General features: G+C 40.8%; 1 protein-coding gene across 1 annotated transcript in view; it reads left to right on the forward strand.

Annotated features, from left to right (window-relative positions):
• Positions 1-27,683, forward strand: part of ANKS1B (ankyrin repeat and sterile alpha motif domain containing 1B) — a 408,189-nt gene that overhangs the window by 364,065 nt on the left and 16,441 nt on the right. The window contains exons 19-21 of the mRNA XM_062492532.1: positions 348-527; positions 17,874-18,002; positions 22,127-22,202. Of these exons, the coding sequence (XP_062348516.1) occupies positions 348-527; positions 17,874-18,002; positions 22,127-22,202 (385 nt within the window). The remainder of the gene's footprint in view (positions 1-347; positions 528-17,873; positions 18,003-22,126; positions 22,203-27,683) is intronic.

Raw genomic sequence — 27,683 nt, forward strand, 5'->3', positions numbered from 1 at the left:
GCTCAGAAGTGGTGAGAATGTATTTCATCTTACAAATAGCTAATCCTAAATCATGGCTTTATTTGGGCTTTGGCAAGAAGTAGCTCACTGTTTTATCTCTAGGAGAGAGTATATATTTTCGGGGAGGAAATTTGCCACTAGTTCATGTAATCAGTGAACTATTTTTCCTTCTACATGGGCTTTGCACTGCAGGTAGCAAATCTCAAAAGTTCGCCCACAATAACCTCTACTGCAGGAATTGTTCCATAATTCTTTTAGTAAGCAATTCAAATGCACTTTTAAAATGTGTGATTTGAAGTCAGAAATACGCTGTTCTTCTTATGCTGCATTTTTCTTTCTCTGTCCAGGAACCCAGTGGTAACCACACTCCTCCTCAGTTGTCTCCATCACTTAGCCAAAGCACTTTCACTACTGGTGGCTCCCTGGACGTTCCCCACATTATCATGCAGGGCGATGCAAGGAGAAGAAGAAATGAAAACTATTTTGATGATATTCCCCGGTCAAAGCTGGAGAGGCAGATGGCACAGGTAGGACTAAAACCAGTGCCATTAAAAGGCTGGGCCTTGCTGCTTTTGGCTACAGGACTAATCCTGACCAGAGCAGTGGGTTGTATAAGAAGGCTGAGTTATTAACAACAAATGTTGACAGTTTTTCCAAGCTGTCTGTTCCAGCTCTCTGTATTTCAAATAGTGTAAATTGATGTGTTGGTGTATAATTTCTCCTCAGAGGTAGAGGTTTTGAGGGTGTTTAGATGCATGGACACTGAGATGAAGGTGGCTTCTGTGCACCAGAGTGTCCAGTCTTCTCCCAGCACCAACTCTGCCCTCATTTTTGTAATAAGGTACAGATTCCTGAAATTCTGAGCAACCTAGATAAAAGTAAGCTTGCATCAGTTCACTGCTGGAAACTCAGAGTACATGAAGGGTGATGATTGCTGCATTTATTAATGAGAAGGGTCAGCATTCTGCAAAACTGTGAGCTGGGGTTATATTTTGATTATTAAAAAAAAAAAAAAAGACTTAACTATGCAAAAGATTATTTCAACAGCACTAGACTCAACTGGATGTTAAATCAAGCTGTTCATGAAAGAAAGCATAAAGTAGCCTCCATCTCTAAATTTTTTGCACCCAAATTCTGAAAGAGTACTGATGATAATTTTAAATTAAGCATACATTGAGTGATGCCACAGAAGCATAGAACCATGTAGGATGGAAATGACCCTTCAGGTCTTCAGCTCCAACCCTTAACTCAACAATGCCATGCTCACCACTAAACCATGTCCCAAAGAACCACACCTACATGTTTTTTGAACATTTCCAGGGATGCTGATTGAACTGCTTCCCTGGACAGCTCACTCCAATGCCTGACCACCCTTTCAGTGAAGAAATTTTTCCTAATATTTGATCTAAAGTGCAGTAAATCATGCATGGACAGTCTGTTGGTTAAAATGCTTTAGAGTAAGCTCAGCTGTTTTCCAGTGATACCTATGGTGATCAGACAGCCAGGTCTTATGCTGCATGCTGGAAATAGGACTTTGATTTGCCATCAGAAGCAGATGGGCAGCCAGGGCAGTTCCTGGAGCAACTCATTCCACGAAGGAGCAGGTTGCTGCATGCTTCCCTGCATGAGGCTTCCCAGCAGTGTCTCTGCCTGCCACAACCCAAAATAGAGCCTCTGTCCAAAATTCAGCCTCAAAATGGAAACAGCTATGCAAATAACTGTATTAAAATGAACAAAAGGCTGCAGTCTGTCAGCTAATTACATGAACAAGAAGTAATTGAATAAACAAACAAAACAAGGTGCTGCCATTACCTGGGAACACAGTAACAAATTGAATTCATTTGTTCAGAGGACATTTCTAGGGAAGTGAAATTGCATTTGTTTGGGTGGGGCTGTTGCCTTGCCCCTTTTTAATCTAATTTTCTGCTATATAGTCTTGTACGGAATTAAGGAGAAAGTTGCTGAGTGAATGAGCCTGTTTTCAAACCAAAGTCTGCTGGGCTTCTGTGGCAAGAATAAGGTTGAGCACAAGTCCAGCAAAGAAAAGAGAAGTTCTTAACGTGAAAATATTTCTTGAAAGGCATGAAATTTAGGTATAAAATGGACACTTGCTTGTGTCCAAGTACACTGGTTTGTCTAATTAGTTCATTTTATCACTTTGTTCATGAATCCCTATACTCACTACCTTTTTAGTCACTACTATTGAAGGTAAAAAATAAAATAAACAAAAAACCCCTATGCTAACAATTCTTTCTGACTCCATTTCACTCCTTTCTTTTACTGATATTCCCAAGAGGTATGTCATCCTCTCATAGATGATACCTGGAGATTTTCTTTGTGCTGTTGACTACTGCATTTCCAGGACTGATGTGTTACATGTCCAAAGAGGAAACTGAACAGTTATTGCTTACACCACTCCACACTCCTGTAGAACCTATTAAGTGCTTAAGGGATTTTTTTTTTTTTAATTGGGGGGAGTTTTGCTTGGGTGGGTGGTTGGTTTTGGTTTTTTTGGTTTTTTTTTGGGGTGGGGGTGGTTTTGCTTATGTTTTTGTGGGTTCTTTTGTTGTTTTTTTTTTTTTCTGTTGTTGTGGGAGTGTGTACCCACTGAATGGATGACTCCAGTGCCTTCTCTCTAATTTAACTATTGAATATAGTTGTCATCCTTTGGGACCCCAAAGGGGAAAATGGATTGAGATGAAATCCATAAAACTATGGTTTGTGTTGTTCCCTGAACTCCAATCTGTTTGAAGTCTTTTTTCAGCTCTACCCCCAAATTCTGCCTTCCTGATGTATGTAAAATTCCCTTTGACTTTAATGGGAAAGTCAATGACTCCCTCTGGTGATCATTCTCAACAAATTGGACTCACCCCATTAAGAGGCTAACCAGGGATTTCTTCAGCCATTCTAGCCCAAAAATAGATTCTTAAATTTATTTCGTGCAGTGTGGGCTCTGCCAAAATGAACTATATTTACTTCAGTCTTTTCCCCCGAAGCCCATTTGAAATTAAAAGTAAAATAATTGTTTCTGTGGAGTAAAGGAGATCCAACTGATTCTAAACATGAACCTTCTGCTCTGAGTGTTGCGGTGTTTTTTTTGGTTTTTCTTTTATCTAGCAACTTTCTCCTTGCAGTTTGCTGGTTCGTTTGGCTTGTGTCATTTCAGCAGCAACTTCTGAACTGTTACCAGTCCAGCTTCCCAGCTAGAATACTTCTTGCATGGTCTAGAGGGATTATTTGAATTGCTTTGAGAATGTTCTTTTGTCTTAACCCTTTCTTTGCTAGGCTGTGTGCATGCTGGTGTATGAATCTGCATGTTTACTGGATGCTGTAGTACACAAATGTGCATAAAGACATCTTGGATGCTGTGATGTTTTGGAAGTGTTTTAGGTATGTTCTTGATGATGAGATTTTATGGTGTTTTTATGGCCTTGAAGAGAGAGGCCAACATGGTATTGTGAAATTTATTGTATTGCTTTCATGAACTTGATTTTATTTTAAAAATGTTAGAATAGACTACCTTATCCTTAATTTAAAATCTAAAATCTGAAGATATTTTGATGAAACTGGATGTTTCCATCTTTGCTATGGCCTGTGTTTCCCTAAACTGTTACAGGGAGTCATCAAGCATGTTGATCTTTGCATCAATCAACCAGTATTTCTTAAACAATGAGCCCAGAAGCTTAAATCTGTTTTCCTTTGATGTGCTAGATGTGTTTAAACAGTTCTCTAAACCATAATCAAATCTGCTTGTAAGTAATACAACTCTTTGTTTCCTGGAGGAAGAGCTGATTTAAATTTACTTAATGTGGGTGGTTTTGTCTCAAGGCCAGCATGTACCTTCATTTACAGTTCCCTGGCAGACTGTTTGTGACCTAAGGGGAAAATCGTAATATAAACAATGAGTCTAACCAGTTTAGATTCCCCCATGGAATAGGTTTGGTCATCCAAACCCCTGGCTGATCATCCAGATCCAAAAGTCTGTGATGTCTGGTTGTATAAATCATAATTGCCAAAATGGTAATACAGGAGGTTGTGAGATGGTTTGTTTTCAAAAAAAAAAAAAGAAAAGGAAAGAAGAAAAAAAAATCTAGAAAGAAATGAGTAGTCTGAGTCATCATTAGCTGTGGATGTTGAATTTTGAGCCTGCAAACTGTAGGTTAGTATGATCAAATTAGCGTAGTTTAAAATAGCTGAGGTTGTTCTTAAGATTGCCTGAACCTTTAAAATAGAACTGAAATCATTCAGGCAAAACTTGAGTACTTTGGAACCAAAATTTGTAGGAGAAGGAGTCCCATTGAAGGGATTGAGCTCTTCATTCACCCCTGAAATAGGGTGCAGGGAAAAACTTTGGACGTTGAAAGGAATGATAGCCAAGTCCATTAAGAGACATCAGTTAAAATGTCACCTTTTTAGGATTTGAAGTTCTCCAGGCAGGAGGGAAGCTTTAGGTACTAGGTGCAAGCATATTCCAGACTGCCAGCCCCAAGGCAGTGGCTATTTATTGCACCAGCCAGGGGCATAAGGTGCTTTTAGCCACCCTGGGCTGTAAGACCTCTTGCCGTGGTGCTCTGAGCTCTGCACCCTGCCCTGAGCCCGGAGTGAGGGCCAAAAACATCTTTGCCATGGCAGGAAGGTGCAGGAAGCACCCCTGCCCATGGCACTCCTTGCAGAAGGAGAGCTGGGACAGGCTTGCCCCGATGCTGTCACACACCCTCCCCATGGAGCTGAACCTGCAGCACAGCCCGAGCTGGGACAGGTCTGGGACAGGTCTGGGACAGGTCTGGGTACAGGACTGGGAGAGGTCTGGGTACAGGACTGGGACAGGACTGGGAGAGGTCTGGGTACAGGACTGGGAGAGGTCTGGGTACAGGACTGGGAGAGGTCTGGGAGAGGTCTGGGTACAGGACTGGGAGAGGTCTGGGTACAGGACTGGGAGAGGTCTGGGTACAGGACTGGGAGAGGTCTGGGTACAGGACTGGGAGAGGTCTGGGAGAGGTCTGGGTACAGGACTGGGAGAGGTCTGGGTACAGGACTGGGAGAGGTCTGGGTACAGGACTGGGAGAGGTCTGGGTACAGGACTGGGAGAGGTCTGGGTACAGGACTGGGAGAGGTCTGGGACAGGACTGGGAGAGGTCTGGGTACAGGACTGGGAGAGGTCTGGGTACAGGACTGGGAGAGGTCTGGGACAGGACTGGGACAGGACTGGGAGAGGTCTGGGTACAGGACTGGGAGAGGTCTGGGTACAGGACTGGGAGAGGTCTGGGTAAAGGACTGCGAGAGGTCTGGGAAAGGACTGGGAGAGGTCTGGGAGAGGTCTGGGAGAGGTCTTGGGTACAGGACTGGGACAGGACTGGGAGAGGTCTGGGTACAGGACTGGGACAGGTCTGGGACAGGTCTGGGTACAGGACTGGGACAGGTCTGGGTACAGGACTGGGACAGGTCTGGGACAGGTCTGGGTACAGGACTGGGAGAGGTCTGGGACAGGACTGGGACAGGACTGGGAGAGGTCTGGGTACAGGACTGGGAGAGGTCTGGGACAGGTCTGGGTACAGGACTGGGAGAGGTCTGGGTACAGGACTGGGAGAGGTCTGGGACAGGATTGGGAAAGGTCTGGGAGAGGTCTGGGACAGGTCTGGGACAGGTCTGGGACAGGACTGGGACAGGTCTGGGACAGGTCTGGCCCTCTGGGAGGCAGAGAGCAGGAGCCTCTCTGGGGACAGCTCCAGCCTGTGTCTGCTCAGGGGGGACAAACTGGTGGAGTCAGATAAGTTTTCTAGTAGGATAAACCCAGTCATGACCCATATGGGGGCACCCCAGAGAGCTGTGATGGAAGGAAATTTTTAAAATCTGAGAGCGTTGAAAAACTTAATTCACTAAGGCTGACAGGAGAAGTTCTTTCCCAGAGTTGCTGAACTCAGACTTAATTTTTTAAGCCTTTCTGGGTGCTTCAGTCATACGGTTTGAGGGCTCTTACATTTTTTTAAATTTTTTAAAAATTTTTCAGGTTTTTTTTTTCTAAAAGGCAAGATAGCTTATATGTAAGGTCGTTGTAATAACTGCACAGTAAATGTGAAGTAAAACTGGCCTGATTTTTGGGATTCTGCCTTTTAACATTACTTTGTAAGATACAATAATTCATTGATGGGTTAGGATTGATATGCAGGGGACAATAATTTAAATGGATTTAGTTCAACAGATCCTTTACCTACACGAGAGGAGAAATGTCATCAAAACAAAACAAAATATAAAAAAAAAAAGCAAACAGAATTAGCAAAGGCAGGTTTATATTCAAATTGTGAAATAATTTTGCTTCTTTTTGAAATAATACCTTCAACTCAGCAATGTCTTCCAAATACTTCACAGGTACTAATGCATTTGTATTTCCAGTGCACTGTGGGGCTGTGTTTTAAAATCATACTTTCCATTTTTCAGCTAGGAAAGCTGACATACAAGGATGTTGCAGGCTGAGTAAGATGACATAGAAAGTTTGAAGGAGCCAAAAATAAGGAAGTGATCTTTAGTTTTGTAACTTTAAACCAATCACAGTATGACATTTTTATTTACTTGTTTCATGTTTGTTTTCCCATCTCCTCTGCATTTGAAGGATTTAAAGATTACTGTGAATGAGGAAAAATATGCCCAAGAGAATAGTGGTGTGTAAAATGAGATTATCTAAGAAGCAGTGTAGGTTTTTTATCAATGGTTGAAATTACTCATGAAATAACAAAATTCTTTACTAGTTGATTTATGAAGCAATAAATACAAAAATATGGTTGTGTAGATTCATTCTCTTGTTACTTCTTAGGCTACTTATTTCCATTTTTTATAAGCATAAAATAGTTTATGTTGTGAAGATAAATACACAGCTATTTAAAAAAAAGAAGTCAAATCCAAACAAAATGCATATTTGAAGTGCATTATGTTTTTAATATGGAAAGATGACTGAACTGTGATGACCTTCAATTTAACATCAGAAGAAAAATGCTGAACTAAATCTGTTTGCTGGCATTTGTATTTGTAATTCACGTAGATGCAAACACCATAGACAGCTGTGTCCCAATCTGTAAATTTCAGCTCATTTTCATCCATAGATCCTTTGAGAATTGTGTATTTCATAGAATCACAGAACCATCACTGGGCTGGATCATCTAGTTCCAACCTCCCTGCTCTGAGCAGGGTCACCTCCCACTAGAGCAGGTTTCTCACAGCCCTTCCACCGTGACCTTGGACACTTCCATGCTTGGGGTATCCAACACTTCTCTGAACAATGGACAAGTAAACTGATAAAGACATTATAAGAAATCTACTTAATTTCTGCCTGAATAGAGAGAATGTTTTTCAAAAACATTACAGAAGCTAATATTTTAGAGCTGAATTCATGTGAGGTGGATCATACCTACAGGCTGCTTCAGCAAATGGAATTAAGGAAGCTGCTTCTATATTCAGTATTAATGATCCAAACTATAGCCATAAATATTACACCAAGAAAAGGACAAATCTTCTTCATTAATTTACTGTTTTTCACATTCAGTCTTGTGAACTAGAAGGTCTACATTGAAAAGATTGTGTGAAAACTGAATTTTAATACCTAACATTTACATTTTTGATCTGCTGGAAGATAAGCTGTTCTTAGAGTTTGGGGTGCTTTTCTGAAAGAGCATTTTTGTTGTTTGGGGTCTTTTTTTGTGGAAAGGTAGATACCTGTAGTCTCATAATCTTCATTGGTATTTGTCCAGAAGTTTACATCCTCTCTGCAAGGCTAAGAGGCTGGGGTACACTGGAAGCTGGCAGCACCAGCAGAAAAGGGTATTGTAATGAGAAGGAGCACACACCTATCACCCACTTCTTCCTGAAAGTGAGCCAGTCCAAGAGGCCCAGTTTTTGTCTGGAAACTTTCATGTAAAGTATTTTCAGGAGAAGAGAAGAAATAAACCAATGCAAAACATGTAATTCTTTTAATAAGAAGTGATATTTCAAGTTTCTGCTTCTCTAAATGAAATACAAATTTCCAATTTCACTCTTCATCTCTGAAGATTTTTTTTTTTTTTTAAGGAGAATTTACAGTTATTTCTGCTAGTATGGCAAACTCTCCCCAGAGCTTTGAGAACATTCAAGGATGCAGCATCTACTTTTATTAAACACCTGAGGATTTTTATATAGGAGAAGGAAATTCAGCAAAGGGCCACTGAGATTGTTGAGAGCTGATCCTCTGAGGAGAGTCTGAACAACCAGGGCTGGCTGGAGAAGATGTGGCTTTGAGTACTAAAACTGAAAGAGGGATTCTGGACACCACCAGGAACTTTTTCCCCATATGGGCAGGCAAGCAGGGGGACAGGTTGTTCATAGAGTCTGTCCAGTTTCTGTCCTTGAGGTTTTCAAGACCTGACAGGATGAAACCCTGGGCAATCTGGTCCCATCTCAGAGCTGCTCCTGCTTTGAGCTGGAGTTGGCGTGGAGCTTTCCTGAGCTTCCTTGCAGCATGAATTATCCTGTGATTTATATCCTTATTCCTTTGAAAGTCTGCTCTGTCTAATTTGAAGTGTACTGAAACTTTTAGATCTTTTTTGATCTCTCCCAACCTAAGTCATTTTTCTCTAATTTCTTTGCTATTTAATTTCTCTTTGTAATCCTACTAAATTTAATCTGACTGATCTTTAGTTCATCAGATCTGTTTTCAGGTCTTACCCCCTTCTGAGAAGACCCTAACTTCTGGATCTTCCTTAGAGAGCACTGGCACTCCTCCAAGCCACAGTGTGGAGCAGGTCCTTGCAGATTGCCTCAACGTGTTCAGTCCATTTGTGCTAAAATACCAATAATCATTCTCGAAACATGCTGCATCAGGAGTCCACAGTGTCCAAGTCTTGCTGTATTTCTCCTTGGTGCTGCTGATTTAATCAGCCAGTTTTCCAACACAGGAAGGAAATTTGATCTGAAGAACCTCATTATTAATATCTTGAATTTTACTTGGTGCATAGAAGCTGTTTTGGTAGCACATGGCAGGCAGTGTTGCACTTTTTCTTTGTTATTCTCAATAATGTATGCAGAGATATAAATATACACATGCATACATATATTCCTGAGTGTTTATTTCAGATGGCCAGGAGCGATGTCAGAAGGTTATGAGAACCAGGGGATGGTGGCTGGATTTTTAAACATTTTTATTCACTTGCTGGTCCCTGCAGTTAGGCTGGCTGGAACTTTCTGAACCTTCCTTTGCTCTCATCCTAAATACCTTTAGGCCGTTCTTTGGTCCCTTAGTATCTTCTATGACTTTTCAAGGATAATTACTCCTAATTTAGGTAAATCTTTAACATCTCCTAACATGCCATTGAGTGAAATTCAGTGAGCTGTAATGAATACATCTGGACTGCCTTCCACCCAACTCCTGCTCCTCCTGTGTGTGCTGTCCAGGTATTTTTTCTGCCACTCTTCTCTCCTTAGAAAGCATATGATTTCTATGATCAGTCTTAAAATTTCTTTCTTCAGATTATCAGCCATGTTTTCCTAGTCTATAAGGAGGAAGTCTAAAGTTTTTCCTGGATAAATCTTTTCACCCTTCCTTTGACCCTCCTGCCTGAGTTGTGTTCCACTGTGACTAGACAGTGAAACCTTTTATGTGTGGGGCACTGCAAAAAGGATATGACAGCAGAGTCCTGCTGTGACATTACTTGTAAGCATTTGTCTTATGGGAAGTATTAAGATAACGGCGTGTTTGATACTAATCAGACAATAGATGATGTTATTGTTTTGCTCTTATTTGCCATATTGCTTAGGAAAATGTTCTTCATTAAGCTCTTTCACAGAACCTCTGTGTCGGTGGTATTGGGTGCCCAGGTGTATTTGTGTTTACTGTGGTGGAGGTGTATGCACAGATTGAATTCTTTAGGGTTTTTTTGGGAGCATATGTTTTGGGAGCTGAAAATCGTGAGTTTTTGAAGATTGATCCCCATTCTTCCTTCTACTGCCTTTTTCTTGGCCTTAGATTATCACTTAACCTTTTTCTTTGCCTTGGTTCCTTCCTCTCCACCACAGGAATATGCAACTTTAGGCACTTCTCCTGGGCATTTCATAATTCATTAAAAATTTTAAGTACTTTGAAGATATAAAATATGTATATAGTAAATGCAAAATATTTCTACAATGGTGCAAAGAAAAGGTTGATATCTGAATTCATTACCATCCATAAAATTAATGTTCCATCTGCACTGCGTTTTAGTACCTTAGGCATTCAAACATTAATGTATGCAAAACTGAGTAATGACTTTTTGCACTGCTGTCCTTCTGACTGGGCATTTGTGGAGTTGTGGGAAATTCTCAGTCTCTGCTGGTCTGCTTAATTTATTGTTGATTGTATTTAAAGATGGTTTCAGCTTTCAAACCTTTAATTGTGGAGGTAGATCTGTTTGCTGGGGGAAGTTCACTTGAACAGTTCTTGAAGCAGAGACTTGGACCCAAAACTCATGTGCTTCCATCTGGGAGAAGGTGAGCTGGGGAGGGAGGGGCAGGATGAGTGAGTGTGTGAGAGGATTGACAAGGGTAAGAGAGGATTAAATTCCCTGCCCTCTTTTAAAATAGAGCAATTTGAAGCCTGGGCACACATGTGTTGCAGGGTTACCTGTCCCTGAGTTAGCACCAGGGCAGCTGAAGGACTGAGCTGTCCATACCAATCCCTAAAGGCAAGTCCTTGAGAGAGGCAGGATTTAAGGGCACACTTTAGTCTCAAGAATATCATGATGCTGAGAAGTGGCAGCACGATGTGGCAGCATTATGGCAGCCCCTTGCCAGTGCTGGGGAGAAATAAAACATCTACCAGCATGCAGTATCCTGCTGCATCCCTTGCTGCTTTCAGTACCTCAGAATAGCAGTGCAGTCGTTTTCTTGACTACCTGGATTACCAGATGCTTGGGCATGCTGCCCCAGCATGGAAATGCTTTCTCTTTGCTCTTCTCCTGAAAAGAAGAGGCACAATCTTCTGCCACAGATTCCTATTCAGGAATTTTCCCCTTCTCAGGCAAACAGATAAAGGCATCACAGAGATGACCAGAACATCTAGAAGTCAGTTTGCTTGACATACACAAAAAAGGTCATTGGAAACCACTAGTGCAATGTCCTAAGGATGGCACAGCAGAAGCTGCAGCAGTGTTTTGCTGCTGGCCTTGAACTGAGACTATGTGTTCATCACATGGAGGAGACTAGTTTGTAGTAAGTTGCTGGGGATGAGGTAGAAGACTGAACAAAAGTCCAAGTTTTAATTAATTAATGCTATCAAAATGTAGAGCCCTGCACATCATGAAGTAGAAGCAAAGAACTTTGAAAACACGATTGCAGGAGGTGGAATTAACCACATATGTGAAAGTTTTAAAATTACTGAAGCTGGAGGAAGGGATGTGTGCTCATGCATTTTAGATGAGGAAGGAAATAAGGGACAATTAACAACATTAGACAGCCACCAGGCTGTCTGGCAGCTCTCTGTAGTCAGTCCAGAGGATGCCAGGCTTCCCTGACAGTAACCAGAAGTGGTAACTTACTCTGTTGGCAGCCAGGGTGCAGGCTACAAAAGGTAAGAGCAAGAGTCATATTCTAAGAAGACTTGCATTTCTCCAGGTTGATGGAAGCATTAGTGCTAAATTCCTGCTGCTGCTGCTGACAAAAACCAGCAATGCATGTTCTTGATGTTGTTAAATTGCTAATATATTAATTGCTATCTCTTCTGGATGCTGCAGTTGCATTTTTCATGTCTGTTTATTGCCTTTTGTTGCTGCCTGCTGAAGATAGTGTGGGCAGATCCTATGTCTGATGCTTGGTTTTAGTTGCCTGGCTACTGTAAAATGTTATTTTAGCTTTTGCTGAGGTGCCACAGATGCTTTATTGACGATTGTCCAAACAAGGAAATACATAAAAGATGCTGGTGAGTGCTGTGCTTGCCTAGTTCTGCTGCTTTTGCTAAAGATGCTACAATATGCTTACTTTGCTTCGCTACTACAGATTCTCTGCACAATAATGTAGAGGGTAGGCTGAAATCTTCCATTTACACACTGGGGTCGTGGTCAATGCCAAAGGTAATATTACTGTATCACAGTATGCAAAGGAACTGTTGTTAGGAGGAGATGGTGGGCAGCTGCTTCACTAAATTGCAATGCATTCATTTCTGGTAATTGTTATAAAGAAAATGTATTTTTCCTGTTGATTGTGCTGCCAGATTTTTCCCTTCCTTTCTCCCTGTGAATGTCTCCAACAGAGGGAGATTTAAGTCTCAAAACTTACTTGGCACGTTGACTTCAAGCTTCTTTCCTGCCAAAAACTGAAAGTAACCAGTATTTCTTCTGCTCTAGGCAGTTTCTATTTATGCTTACATAACTTTATCTCTTTACATCATGAGCACTTCTGACTATATTGTTTTCTTGTACGCACGGTCTGAAACCTCTTCTAAAGTCTTTGAATAAGCTATGTTTCTTTTCAGTCAGTCCAAAAATATTTTGTCAGCAAATAAATGAAATAATTACTTTTTGCAACTGTTTTACTTCCTTCTTTAGTATTATTGCAATCCTTTTCTTAATTATTCTTGCCTTTTGGCAGCTGCAGTGCATTAATATTTACAAGATGAGATACAGCTTTCTGTTTATATTAGCAGTCTTCGGTCTGTGAGATCTGGACCAACCAGAATGCAGGATATCCTTTCTCATCGATTCACCAGGTTCATAATGTAAGACACGGTGATAAATGGCTATGTTGTCCCTCTATGGATGTACAGTCTGTTGCCTCGGTGTTATCTGCGGGTGTCATGTCGCTGAAATGACGAGAGCAGTCCGTACCTTGTCCTCGCCGTGCGGGGACCGTGTGTGCGCACATTGGTGTTATCGTGCCGTGTGGTTGCCGTGTGTTGGCTCCGTGGTGTGAGTACCTACGGGATGGGGACACTGCCAGCAGCCGCCTCAAAGCTCGGGAGGGTGGGGGGGGAGGCTTTGAGTTCTGTCCCTCGTGTTTCTGTTCACTCCCTCTTCCCAAGCGGGAAACCGTGTAAACGGCTGGGTTTGCACGGTTTCGCCCCCGCCGTGTGTTGTGCTGCCCTCTCTGTGTTGGTCTTCAGGCTTTGCCCAGCTGAGGTTACACGCCGCCTTCGCAGAGGCGCTTTGGGGCACTTGGAGGTGAAGCTGACGGTGCCCTGGGTTTTTGTCACTTCTGTGGCAGTCACAAGTGCCGTGCACGTGAGAGCAAACCTGGTGATCCATACTGCAGTGTGGTAAGGAGGACAGCCAGTTGTTCAGCAGGGTATTTGAGAGCAGCTGTAGATCGTTCCTAATTCTCTCATGCCTCCTTGGAACACTTCTGCCGGAGATTTTGGCTACCGAGCTTCGGAAGTATTTTAAATCTGAAGTACACCATGAACCTGTTTCCATTATTTCAAAAGCCAAACATTTAAGGAGCTAAAAAAATTGTCTTCCTCCAGGAATTAAAACACAAGCAAATAATGAGGACTCCACTGGTCTGCAGAACATTTGAAAATTTTTTTACAGGGAAAAAATTATAAGTGTTTCAGCCAGAACTGTTGTATCCATGTGTGCTCCAGTTTGCTGTTGTCATGGTGACTAATACATGTTACCATAACTAGGCATGAGGCTTAACAGGTGAAAAGTTATAAGACGTGGTCCTTGTTAAAAATAACTACATTCAAACCACTCAAAACCAGACCTTCTTGTTTTTTTTTCTTCCTTTTAGCATGGAATCTTTTTAACTTGACATTTTTATAAAAAGATGAGGGAGGTGTTAGATTTTTATAGATTTATTGAGGTTACTTCTTATCTGCGACTACCTCTGCATCCAGGTGCCTTTAATATGAGTCAAACACACTTTTGAGAGAATGGGATAAGATAGGAATATGTGCAGCAATTGTAGGACAAATCATAGAGAAAAGAATAGCTGTAGTCTGCTTCTGTAGCTCATTTGACATCAAGCATCCAACCCTTTCTAGAGCACTGAGAAGTGCATATCTGCCCATTTTGGGGGTTAGAAAACACTGCAAGAGCACAAGGTATTGTTCTCTAAGGCTATTAAAAGTTGTCATTGCAAAAGGATTGAATCCTTACCTCTCTGGCATCTGCCTTAAGGCCATTTTCTGATTATAAATTCTTTATCTGCAAAATGTGGAACAAAAAAAAAAAAAAAACTTCTTTTTCAAGTTAGCTGAGGCCAAAGAGAGGAAAGGTGTTGGTTGAAGTCATAGGGAGGTTAGAATACTAAACTGCAGGCGGTACAGCAAAAACCATGTGATAAATTGCACAGCTGCCTGATGAGCTGTAAAGTTAGATGAGGAAGAAATTATCTCTTGCCTTTCTACTTCATCAGAGAGATAAATATCTCCATCCGTATATTGTGTCATAAAAAATACATAAGCTTAAATGTTTGATTATTTCTTATAATTGCAAATTAAATATTCAAACCAGAAAATCCTTATCCTATCATATCTATTTTTAAAACTTAAATCAAACATTATAGTTGGTCTTGCACAGCAATTTATGAACATTTCTGTACTGCTTGAAAAGTGTATTAGGTGCTTATGAAGGACCTGAATCTCAATACATCACCTAGAAATTGTTCCACATCAACTCCTCAGATTTAGGACCACTGGTAATTAATATTTTCCCACTCTGACTTGAGCCTTGTGGTTTCAAGTCTTCTCTAGGTCAAAGATGGTCCTATTTTGTATTTTGCCTGATGTCAGATGTCATTATCACATCCTAAATCTCAGAATTTCAGTGTCTGATTAGAGCCAGTCAGCTGAGAAGCTCCCTTCCTTCTTGGTGAGGTTTTTAGACACAGATTTATGAATGTATTTAGCTGTCTAAATCTTGTTTAAAAGCTTTTCTTCCTTAAAAAAAAAAGGGGGGAGGGAAGGAAAGGAATTGCATGGGGAATATGTAATAGGAATTGCAGTTCTAAACGTCTTTGTGGATCTGGGCTTTGGAGACTACCCTGTTACAACTCAGTCTAAATAGGTTATGAATACTAACAGTAGTAGTGTTTAAAAGTCTAAGGAGTTTGGTAAGAAACAAAAGGAAAGGAAACTGGGAACCACTTCTGCCGAATATAAAAAAACACCTATGATACAGCTAAAAGAAAATGTTGACTATCTATAATGTCTTCTCCATCCATCAGAATCATCTGTATCTATGTGTTTAATTTTATGCACTTTTCTTAGTAGCTGCTCCCTCTACAAGACACATGGAAATACATGAAAGGCCTCCAGGGGCAGTGGTCTGTCAGGAACAGCAGAAATCCTGTATGTCTGCATTGCCCTAACCTCAGCTCTATTGCATGTTTAGGACATCCTAAAGATATGTATAGTAATTTTAGCAATTCTATTTTGTCTAATTCAAAGGAGTAGGTAGTAGGATGATCATATTTATAGAGCATTCAATGGATACAAACACAGTGTCCACAAAGTCCCACTCTAAGTTTCTCATACAGTAGTTTTATTAGCCTGGTTGAAGATTGTTTCTTCTTTCTTTATAAAATTGAGCCAAAACAAGAGGTAATCACTGTTCCCCTTTTTCTGCCCTTTATTTATGTACAGGAACAATGCAGTTGTCTGTGCTTTTCATACTTCATGTGCAAAAGGGAAACAAACTGTAGAATTATGTACTCACTTTACTCCCTGCTCAACTTGGCAGTTTCCTTTCCTTTCCTGCATGTGAGGAAAGCCACCTGCTGAGCAGCAGAAGGGTTTTGGGGCAGTAGCCCTGGTCACTTGTCCAGTAGAAGTTCTGGTCCTGCCTCATGGCCATCCCTGTCCTTCCTTGGTACAGAGACTGGTGGTCAAAAGATGTACTTTTGCAGCTTTTCTGTCCTGAATTTAGTCCTGTCGACATAGGAACCTTTTCCTAAATCACCAGGTTGTACCTCCTGAGCCCTGCTTCCTTACACAGAACATGCAGGACTGTATCTTTATTAGGGGGGAAAAAAAGAACTAAGGCCAAGTGGTCTGTTAGCTGTGGCCTTGAACAGTTCATAAGACACAGCTGAACACACTGTGAGAATTTGTGATGGGTTCAGTCCATCTCCTCCTCTTGTCAAAGACAGACTCCACTAATAAGGATGCAGATCCTTTCCCCTTGTAATATGATGGAAATCTTATTTTATAAGAACTGCCTCATAAAGAAATCAAATTCCTGCTTCAGATTAAGTAAGATAGAAAGTTTTTATGCATTAGTGGCCAGAAGGATTCACTTTTATGGATGCAAACTGACAAATGTTGCAGCAATTGCTCCTGCTGCTTTCCTTTCAAAATCTGTTGCTGAAGTCATATCCATGGCATATAGGCAACTTAAGTAGGCAAAACAGAAATTACGGTACTGTGTAATTGGTAGATTTGCTAATGGTGTCGACAGTAACTAGGTTTGTTGTTTTATGATGTTCTCTTGCTTGAAGTTGCCATGATGGCAGGGTAATGTTGATGTTGCCAGATTTATCTCTTGCTTTTCATTGCAGAGCTGTGCAAATGTGTGTCATTTTGTTATTTTGTGACACATGAAGATGATGTACTTGTTCTGTTTACTCTGTCCTGACTTAATTAGTAAGATGTGATAGTCTGCCAGACTTTGAGTGTCTTCGATAAGATCTTTTCATGTGTTTTTGATGCTTAACTTCTTTTTGCTATAAAAGTCTAAACTTGTAGCCATGTTCTGTGTGAAATGCTGATGACAATTCCTTGCCAGTTTCAACAGATATTTTAACAATATGGCATACATAGAAAATGCACAGAGATAAGGACAGGTAAAGAAAGAAGTAGCACAATCCAAACTGAAATAATCATATAGGAAAGGGTAAAATAGTTTGGGAGAGAATGGGAAGGAGAAGAAGGAGGATCAGGAAGGACAAGTGTAATTGCAAAAAGACAGAGTTGTGAGAAGAATTGAGAGGCAGTCAGAATAGGAGAGGAGTGAAGGTGGTGGCAGAGGAAAAGGGCATAGGAGGAGGAGAAGTCCATCCATGGGTCATTTTCAGTTAAAGTGAGCTGATGCAATAGGCCTGCAAGGTAAAAGGAGCCCCTAAGGAGAGGTCAGTTCAGATCCTGTAGAGCCATGATCACAAATACACAATGGCAAGTGGGAGCCAGACCAGCACTGCCAGGCTGGGGACATTCCTGGACTGATGCTCTGGCTCTTTCGGAGGGAAGAGGAGTGTGCTGCAAAAGGATTTGGCAGCAAACTGCACTCCTACCTGTGTTCTCAGAGGGCTTTGAGGGGAGAGAGGAGATGACAGCTCACAAAGGCAATCTCCTATATCTATGAGAAGGATGAATGTGGAAAGGCAATGTTAGTACCACCACTATGAGGCATCAAGAGGAAGTGATCAAAGTAAATATTCGTAAAGAGATTAAAGAATGCCTCATGTGTTTGAAGAATATGTAATAAGTCAGATCAAAGCAAAGTCTCTGTTATTTAGTCATTTAGGAAAGTTAGTTATTGGCTATACGTGCTGGATAATGGAAGGCATATTAACTGTGCAGAAAAGCTTGTAAAGCACATAGCAGGATTTGTGAAAGGCATTTTTGTGCATCTCATGATTTTTCTCAAGTGCTCTCATCCTCATGTATGTATTGTAAACACTTATTTTTAAGGAACATTTCCGGTGCCTTATGATTTTATTCTCAAAGCAGATATTTAATTAAAGCCTCATTAAACACTACACTAGATGACTTTGGATTATAAATTAAATCATGAAAAATATTGTAGGAGTTGCGTTCCCTTGTTTTAGTAACATGGCTCTATGTGTAGAAAATAAATCCTTGTTAATTGAGCATGACAGTGAAGGGCTACTTTATAGTGAATTTGCCTGCACACACTTACATCTTGAACAACTGTGATTTTCAGACAGGAGACTGGGGAGAGCCTTCAATTACCTTGCGACCTCCAAATGAAGCCACAGCATCAACACCTGTACAATATTGGCAACATCATCCAGAGAAACTCATCTTCCAGTCATGCGATTATAAAGCATTTGTAAGTGTTGATAAATTTAGCGGTTTGATTTGGGGCAGATATATTAAACTTGGATTTTGATAGGCTGTTGTATTTTACTTTCATTTATAATATTTTTCAGTCACTTTTAGAGGGACAAGTCACTACTACTGAAATGCTGTTACTGTAATAAATGAGAAACACGGATGCACAGTACTTTTGTCCTATGAACTGTGTGATATATTGCAGTCCATGTGGCATTAGTTTTAGAGAAAGGGCACTATGAGTAAGTGGCTAAGTGTTGTTGAAGTGACAGTGAGAGCAAGAACCCCTGCTTTTTGTCTCTTACAAATCCCTGTCTAGTAGTTATGAAAGAATAATAAAACATAATATGGGATCCTCTTACCTACCTTAATGCTGTGTGCACAGCAGTTAAAGTAAATGTTGCCTCACCTGAACTTTATACATGTGTTTTTGGGAAAGAAAATAGAAGAAAAGGAGATGAGGGTCCTGAGTGTTTTCCATCCATGGGACAAGAGCACTTTCAGACCTCTCCAAACCTGATGGCTGCTTGAAGTACCAGTTAGTTCCATCAGGACAGGGCATACTTATCTTTACTTCCACGTGGCTGCAGGTGGTTACCACTTCCTATCCCTGGAGAAATGGAGCTTCCCCCTACAACTAAAGACAATTAGTCTTCTCTGGCTGTTATACACGCCTGTGGAGGGGAGAAAGGTCTCCTGCGGTACAGAAAGTCATTGGAAGGCTTTTTCTAAAAACTGAAAAACAATTTTCTGAAATCCTGAGGTCCCTGTCAAGAGGGTGAGGGGACTGGAGATTCTGGGGAGCTGAAGAGGTACCTCAGCCCACCTTTTTAAATGCCTGAATTTCCCCTTCTGACTTTGCTGGAAGCACTGCTGAAGGTGCCTGCCAGCCCACTGTGTGTTCTCTCTGGAGGTGGCTGCCCTGTGAAGGAAGGCTGGCTTATGGTACAAGGGAAAGGGGCTCAGTACTTGCAGTGACTTTAGGAAAGTAGCTGGGGGTGAGCTACTGGTCCAGAACATGGGGTTGAGATCTTCTTCACTTGAAGGGGCTTGGACCTTTGGTTCTTGTTAGGATAATGCTGCGTTCACTAACTACTGCTGCAGTTTGGGGAGCAGTTGGAGGTTGCTGGACTGGATTTAAGGCATGTCTGGGAAAGTAGGAATTAGAGATTAAATGCAGGTCAGGCAGAGCCTGGCTCCCACTGAGGAGGGGCAGAAGGGGTGTTACAGACCTGTCTTTCTGAAGCACATCTGTATCTTCCATCAGACCCTCATGGGGTCAAAAATTGCCATGCATGCAGTGATTATCCCTGGACAGAAACTAGAACCTCTGCCTTCTTCAGCAAGTTATGGTCAAGGACCATCTCACCTGCTCTCAGTCTTGTTCTCCTACTATTCAAAACCTCCTTGCTCACCTCAAGTTGAAAAGGAAGGTTAGCAACTTCTAGTTCTTTAAATATTTTTTGTAGTTTTCAGTGAAGTAAACATGTTTATCTCTAGTGCCTTTTCTCTTTTTGTATGATCCAGCAGTAAATTCATAATGTAATGTAACCTTTGCAGTAGATTGGAAGATGGATCATTAAAGAAATGAAGTTGGAATGATCGGGAATATCCAAGTTAGTGGTGATTAAGGAAAGACCTTCCTTTCCTAAGGACCATGTGTCACCACTTTGTTTCAGCTCCTTGAGCTGTGTTGACCTCAGCCTTATAGAATAGAACCCTGGCTTGTAAGTTATAATTGGGGTAGCTTTCACTCTCTGCCCCATTTATCACTCAAACTGTTGGATGTTCCCTGTATTGCTCACACATGCCCTGGTGTTTGAGAAGGAATGTTTCCAAAAGCACAGCAAGTCAAAAGGAAGCAAAATTTCCTCCTAGAGTTTCATATTTTTCTGACAACTAAATTGGATGGTACTACTATGATTTGTGTGTCTATTCCACCTTGGGAAGCATTTCTGAATGCCTTCAGCTGAGGCTTTTTGCTGCTGTGCTGATGAGACAGGAGCTCTCCTCTTTCTTCCTCTTCTGCTGTAAGCAAAAAACACTGTTTTTTTACCCTGGTGCCTGAACAACTAGTAGCTTTCAAGGAAAAAAACAATCTGTTCTACTTTAGTCTATTAAAAAAGTGAGGGGGTAAAAAAAAAAAAAAAACCAAAAAAAACCAAACCCCAAGCAAAAACCATCCAACCAACCAAACAAAAAATTTAAGACGTTAATTGCAACCTGCCAAGAGAAGGCTAAGGATTCCAAATGTGTCAGACAGCAGGATTCAGAGAAAAATAGAGTTCAATTCAATATGATTTTGTTTACTCTTCTGATTTCAGAGCTTGCTTTAAATTTGTTGTTTTTCTTCAAGGGCAATATCAAAATGTCCCATCAAATTAATGCCCAAAGCCCTATTCACATCACTATCAAGCCCCCAGCTGGACTCACAGCTGCTGGGTTTATGAATCTTTCACATCTGCAGTCCTCTAGGAATGCCCTTCATTCATTCCTTTATGCTTTTGCGTGTCTGGTAGTGTTGATGTTGCTCACTGGTCCATTTATAATGCCCTATAAAGTGTTTCTCACTAATTGCTGTGTTGTCTGCTGCCTACGTTGAAATATTTATGCATTTTCTTGCAGGTCAGAGGCTCCTGCAGTACACAGTGTAAACTGAAGGCTGTAAAGAAAATATGTCAGTTTAGGTCAGGAGACCAGAGAACTGAACCAGTACACTCTCTGTCCAAATCCAGCTTGCATTCAGCTGTATCTGAAGTTCTTTTTGATAGGTTCTTGTCTTGAAGCTGGTTCACCACCTGGTTGGCTCAGCTTAGGCTGTTCCCAGAGGAGTCAGTCTGGTAGAGTGAGATGGGTCAGCAGAGGTGGGCTGCAGCATCCTCCAGCAAGAGGCTCCTGCCCACAGTGCTTTCTCTCCTCCTGCAGCCTCCTTACCATATTCTCACAGTGGCATGACTTACCTTCAGCTCCCATGTTGCTCACTTCGGACTGGAGACTTAGAAGAAGCTGTGGCCTTGTGCTGCAGTGAGAATACAGAGAGAGTTTTCTGTGTCTGGGGAAGAGCTGGTGAGGGGTGCCTTGCTGTGCTCTCTGCTCAGTTAAGCCAGACTAGCGTGTGACATCATGTAGAGAAATTCAGAAACGTCCTGTTTGCACAGAGTTCTAAGAACACCTGTAGCATCTCTAGGAGAAATGCAGAGCGTGGAGTGGCTTTGGTACAGCCCAGTGAGCCATAACAGCTAGGTGGGAATGGCCGGGATGCTGCAGCCAGCTCTGTCCCTGGAGGAGCAGCACCATTCAAACACGGTGTGGGGAGGTACTGAGACCTCAGAGGAGCAGAGGCTGCTGTCAGGTGCGTGTGCCAACAGGGGACACAGCAAGGGAGAGGCCTGTGGCACAGGGGCTGTGTCGCTGAGGCACTGCCTGCCTTGTGACCCTTGGGGACGAGCAGGCTCCTCTGGGGACACGGTGGATTCCAGTGGGCTGAGCCAGGACGCAGCACCCTGCTGCATCCTCTCACACATCTGGAGCCCTCCTCCAGATCACTAAAGGCTTCGAAATAATAGTTCAGGGTCAGCCTTTCCTTAGGAAGAAATAATAGTTTAAGCTAGTTCTAGTACAGATTTATTGTCTCTCTTTGGTGACATCAGGCTCTGTTATTTGCACGTAAATTAGTTACAGATTGAGCATGCTGAGGTTAAGATCACTGCTGGCCTTCTCATCCACGTGATTCCACACATAACAATAGGAGTTTGGCAGATGGCAGCTAAAAAAAGCAAATTCTCCATTTTATAATCAAATGGCTTTTTTAAGATGGAATCTGCAGTATTTGTTAGTTGCTTCAATAACTAAAATGAGAAGCTAGAAGATTTCAGATATTGTTTCAAAGAGCTCTGGCTGATTCAATACACATGTTGCTGTGCATTCTTGTTTCATGGGTTGATTAACACATTGGTTTAAATGATTTGTCAAAGAACTGCAAAGTAAAAAACAGTCTAAAGCAATATGTTAAGAAATTGATTGCTACCACTAGGTTTTTTAAAGCATTTTCATTGCACTTCTGCAGATGTTTGTCAGTTCTGGAATTTCAGTTAATTTAAGTTCAATGGGTTTTTGTTTTAGTATTTAGGTTCTATGCTGGTAAAAGAGTTAAGAGGCACAGAGTCAACACAAGATGCATGTGCAAAGATGAGGGTAAGTTTGTAATCCTACTCCTTTCTCCATTTTAATAATATTAAATAACGTCAGTCTGTGATTGCTTGTACTGTGCCCTTTTTGCTTTTGTAACGTACTTCTACCCATTTCCTTTCCCTACTTTTACATTGATATTCAATAAGAAATCTATTCTGTCTTCTATCTTAATTTGAATACTAAAAATTAAAGATGAATTTTTATTTTGCATGTTGTATCTAACAAAAAAAAACCCCCAAATGTGTGTTTTGTTTTCTCATGAATCTTTGAGAATGCTTCAAAGTACTGTCCACACAATTTAAGCATGCCCACATCCAGTTGTTTATAAACAGAATTTATAGCTTTTATATGATAATCTAGATTGAATTTTCACTTATAAATACATAGGAGTAAATATATAACATGTTGCCAAACACATTGGTTTTTATGTATGATCTAACCGATCAGTCACATAATCCTAAGGAAAACTTTACTCACATCAGTATTTCCTTTAATTATGAGTTACTTATATACTTTTGCATTGAAGGGTGAAATGGGGTCTCAGTTTTGTCTGATGGTGGAAAAGCAGCTGGGTTTCCTTCAGGCTGTTAAGAATATGTTTTCCAGTGGCTCTTTGGCCTGACACTGGTTTGTAGAAAATTGCAGTAGACTATCTCCAAGATATATTGCTGCTGGAAACTCAAAACAAGCCATAGCCTGTTTTATTCCAAACTGTAATTATAATAAGAGCACACCTGTTCACAGCCATGGTGAGCATATCATGATCTGGCATGATTAGTTAATGAACAGTATAATTGTTTGCTAATCTACGGAACAGGTACAATTACCTAGATGAATGAGCAAAATCTTTTCTTCTGTGTATTGTATGTCTCTTATGCAAGATGTCTCTGAGCACAAGACTGGATCAGAAAACTGGAAGATGTGTAAAATTCATGCAATCAGACAACCATTTCCTGCTGGTTACGTGTGTGCAGCACACAGATTTTAGTACCACGTGTTTTATCTTAGGGCTGGCAATATTTCACTATTACTAGAAGATCTGAGGCTTTTCAGTTAATTACATGCTAATCATTCCTTACCTGGGCTTAAACTCCTCTGAAAAACAAAACAAAACAAAAAAAACCCAAAACTTGATGCAGAGGGATTTACAATCACATACACATGTTCTGGGGAATTAATTGAGGCTGCAGGCATGCCATCTTCCAGTACAGTTTTAAAACTGTCAGGCTTAGCAGTTCGATTCTTTAGGCGTATGCCTGTGCAGAAATTAGGGCAGAGTTTTGTACCATAGCAGCATATGGCAACTTCAGTAAGTTTTCTGACTGAACTAGGAGGCTCAGCATCAAAAAAGGCACTCTAAATAATTTATAATGGCATTTTACTGTGTATTTCTATAAGTAATAACTTTGGCCAATTAAAATTATGCTAAGTGTTTGAAAACAGGTTTAATTTAAAATATACATTTTCTATATAAATAGTGCAATTGCACTGGTTTTCTCTAGTGCCATATAGGCACTTATATATTACAGTGATGGGGTTTGTGTATATTTCTTTTTTACATTCTCTTTTGAAACAATTGTTCTGTGAGAGTGTTTATTTTATGGTTTGAGATTTTTTCATTACAAAGATATTTGAATAAAAGTTTTTAATCAGGATTTCATCTATTCTTTCTAAGTAGTCCTTTTAATCATGCCACTATTCAAATCAAAAGCAAAAAAAACCCTTTGACTTAATGGGAACAAATTATTATTTTACCCTGTTTCCCAGTGAGAAAAATGTATATTTTTCCCAAACTTTCTCCCTCTGGGTGTCTCCTGAAAGATGTTGTCAGTGAATTGGGAGTCGAGATTGTCCAAAGTCATCCTGAAATTTTGCTGTGATGTTCATTATTGTATTTAAGCAACCTTGGGTTGTCATTGAAACGCTGGTTTCTGGTATAGTTACATTTTACTTTCTATGTATTGAAAGCTACATTTCACTTGCAAAAAAAAAAAAAACAAAAAACAAAAAGAAGCAAAAAGCCAGATATCTTATTTGTCTGGCTCTCAGATACTGAATTTCTTACACTTGTCCAGTGTCTCTAGAGTCAGCAAGACCTTTACACAGGGTTGTACAATTGTTGATAGAACAATATTTTTTTTATTCTAGTATTTTATTTGTTACTCCAAGCACGTATTGCAAAACTATAGCCTGCTGCAATCTGAAACATGTTGGGTGTGGGGGAAGTATGTCACATGTAGACTTGTACCAGGTTGAGGTCACTCCCCACAATTTTTTAGTCTTTCTGGACTCAGCCACATAATGGTTTTATGGGGAATGTATGAAAATTTTCTGTCAATGTGGCTTTTGATTTTCCATCTTTAACTTAATGCTGCTGTCAAAAGTGTTGACATTCACTGGATGTCTTTCAGTCAGCAGGTGCACAAGCATGAAAGGAGCACATCAGTGAAAAAAAAAAATCTTGGTCTTCCATAATCATTTATAAATACAGAGAAACAACAAAAATGACATGTTTGCTGACTGCAGATCCCTCTCTGTTAGTTGTAGATGCTCCCAGGGCTTTCAGTTATTGCAATTGATGATTTTGGTTCTCAAGGGAAGTGTAATAAGTATACCTTGAATCTCTCCACAGAGGGGCTTACATCAGCCTCATTCTTACAGCTTAAAAGTGAAAGATCCTAAATCTTCTATAATGCAAGGAAACCACCAATAATATTTTTTAAGAAAAAAAAAAAAACAAAAACAACTGGGAACCTTTACCTTAGTTACTCTTCTTGGCAATCCACTGTGCTTCTCAGCAGTGTGCTCTAGTAGGGCAAATGATGGATTTGTTTGGGGAATCCTGCAGATGCAAGAGCTGGAGCTCAGCACTGGGGTCAAGGTTATGCATGCTTTGTTTTCCCCATCCAAACTGCAGATTCTTGCAACCACCCAAAATTCTGGATATTTGTCAAGAACTTCACTTTTCTATTCATGTATTTGGAATCCTTTATATTGTATGGTTTCTTATTTGTTTCCAGCTAATTTCTCTCACAAACTCCCTCTCTAGTGGGCTGCACTGTCTCCTTATCTCCATCCCCACTTCCTGTAAACGGACTTGGAGATTAAATCTTGCTGTCCTGGCCAGAATAGATTTTTTAATCATATTTGAGAGATGCCTTCAAGAAGTTAAGAGCTTTCATTTTTTTCAGTGTGAAATGGGAAATACTGCAAGTTGCATTTTGAATCAGATTGTTGCCTTCATCACAGTTTATCATAGGAACAGGAAGAGAGAATAAGATATGTTTGCATAAAACTAAAGGCAAGAGTTAAAGTTAAATTTGAGCTAGAAAGAGACTTGTTCTCTACAGAAGACTTCATTTGGCATTTACACATCAGAATTCCTTGACCAGGTGGGAAGGGGATTGTTTCATACTTACTGGCATGAGCACAGCAACAAGGCAAACTCTTTCTCTGCAGCAGTGTTAAATCACTGATGTTGCATACACCAACTGAATATTCTAAACCAGGCAAATATTTTCTACAGCACAAGGGAACTTAAATTTGGTTCTTGGATCCTGCCACCTTCCTGACTATTATATTTCTCTCTTAAATATTTATTTTCTTGTTGTGAATAGATTCTTAAATTTCAGGTCAAAGTTCTGAGGAACCAGCAATATAATTCTGCTCACAAAGCAGGCATTTAAATGTCTTGCTGACTTAAGACTAAAATGTCAAAGTTGGAGTAGCTACAAAATCTGATTCTCTTATCTCTGGAGAGGCAGGCGAAGCAGAGTTGACTCACTGCAAACAGGCAGCATCTGGGGCCTTTCTTCCTCCTTTCATTTCTTCTTATGTAAAGAAGGAACTGAATTTAGATGGCAATCTCCTTGCTTCTACTAAACCTTTTCTTACTTTTCAATCTCCATTTCATTTTTCCTCCAAAATTAGAAGTATAGAAGTCTGAAACTCCCTGGGCAAATACCATGTCAGCATCAAACACTATTTTGGGATTTAGATCCTTCAGTCTCTGCTCTCTTGGGACCTGCAGCTCTGCCTTTCTCTTGTATGGCCACTGCTTTCAGAGGGTTTGCAGTGGAACAGGCACATGGATATTACTTAAAAGGAAAGAACAAGTAGTGGTGGAAGATCTTGGAGACTCTCAGTCTCTATGCACATCCACATCATGCTGTACCATGTGTTCAGAGGATTGTATGTCCTTGAATTCTGGCTGAAAGGAATCTAAGGGGCAGGAGGAATGCAGAGGAATGTTTAGAGATATTACAAAAGAGAAGAACTCTCTCACTCTCAACTAGGTGCAGTACAGGTGCACCCCAAGTGCAGTATTCATATTAATGATGTAGCTTGGAGGCATCCACTAATTGTAGAGCAGTAAAGAGTTTTGTACCACAATGATTGCAGATGTAGTTTTATTCCAAGAAGTGTTAAATTATGTCAGTAATGCATTTTTAAACCTTTTGGACTGAGAGAAGTTAGTAAGCATTTGTTAAAAGGCAGATTGTAGAATTGTATGTAAATATTTGTTAAAAGGGAAATTGGCTTCAAAACTAACTTGTCAAATGTGGACTTAGACTTGATGATGATCTTGTCAAAGGGATTCACTCAAGCTCCTCTTCCCCAGCTGGTCAAAGGCGGTGATTGTCCCACTTTACTCTGTGCTGGTGCAGCCTCACCTTGAGTCCTGTGTGTGGTTTTGGGCACCACGTTATAAGAAGGCAATAAAGCTCTTAGTGTCCAAAGAAGGGCCAGGAGGATATTGAAGGGCCTTGAGGGGAAGCCTTATAGGAGCATCTGAGGACACTTGATCTGTTCAGCCTGGAGAAGAGGAGACCTCATTGCAGTTACAACTTCCTTGAGAGGGGGAGAGCAGGGGCAGACACTGATTTCTGTGGGGACCAGAGACAGGACCCGTGGGAACGGCCTGAAGCTGTGTCTGGGGAGGTTTAGGTTGGGTATTAGGGAAAGGTTCTTCACCCAGAGGGTGGCTGGGCACTGGAAGAGGCTCCCCAGGGCAGTGGTCACAGCACCAAGCCTGACAGAGCTCAGGGAGTGCCTGGACAATGCTCTCGGGCACAGGGTGTGACTCTTAGGAGTGGCCCTCTGTAGGGCCAGCAGTTGGATTAAATTATTTTTCTGGTTCCCTTCCAACTCAGATGTCACTATTCTGTGAACTATTTAGTGAAGTCTCATAAGCCTTAAATAAATAGCGGACGTATGGTATGAAAGTAGGTGGTAGCAACACATGTTTTGAAGTGTGCAATCTGATGCTATTTAGAAGTAATAGTTGCTACCAGTTTGGGAAAAAGTTCAGATTCTTATAATGAAGTGGATTCCAGTAAATAATTGAATAGGAGAATTGCCAGCTACAGCGTTCATATAGATATTAAAAATCAATATAGGACTGAAGATTCATTTGCAAAAATAGAAAGCCAAGATGAAGGCGTAAGATTTTATAGACTCATGAACTTTTAGTTAGGATTTATTTATG

Source organism: Cinclus cinclus, chromosome 4 (genome assembly GCF_963662255.1).
Source record: "Cinclus cinclus chromosome 4, bCinCin1.1, whole genome shotgun sequence".
NCBI lineage: Eukaryota > Metazoa > Chordata > Aves > Passeriformes > Cinclidae > Cinclus > Cinclus cinclus.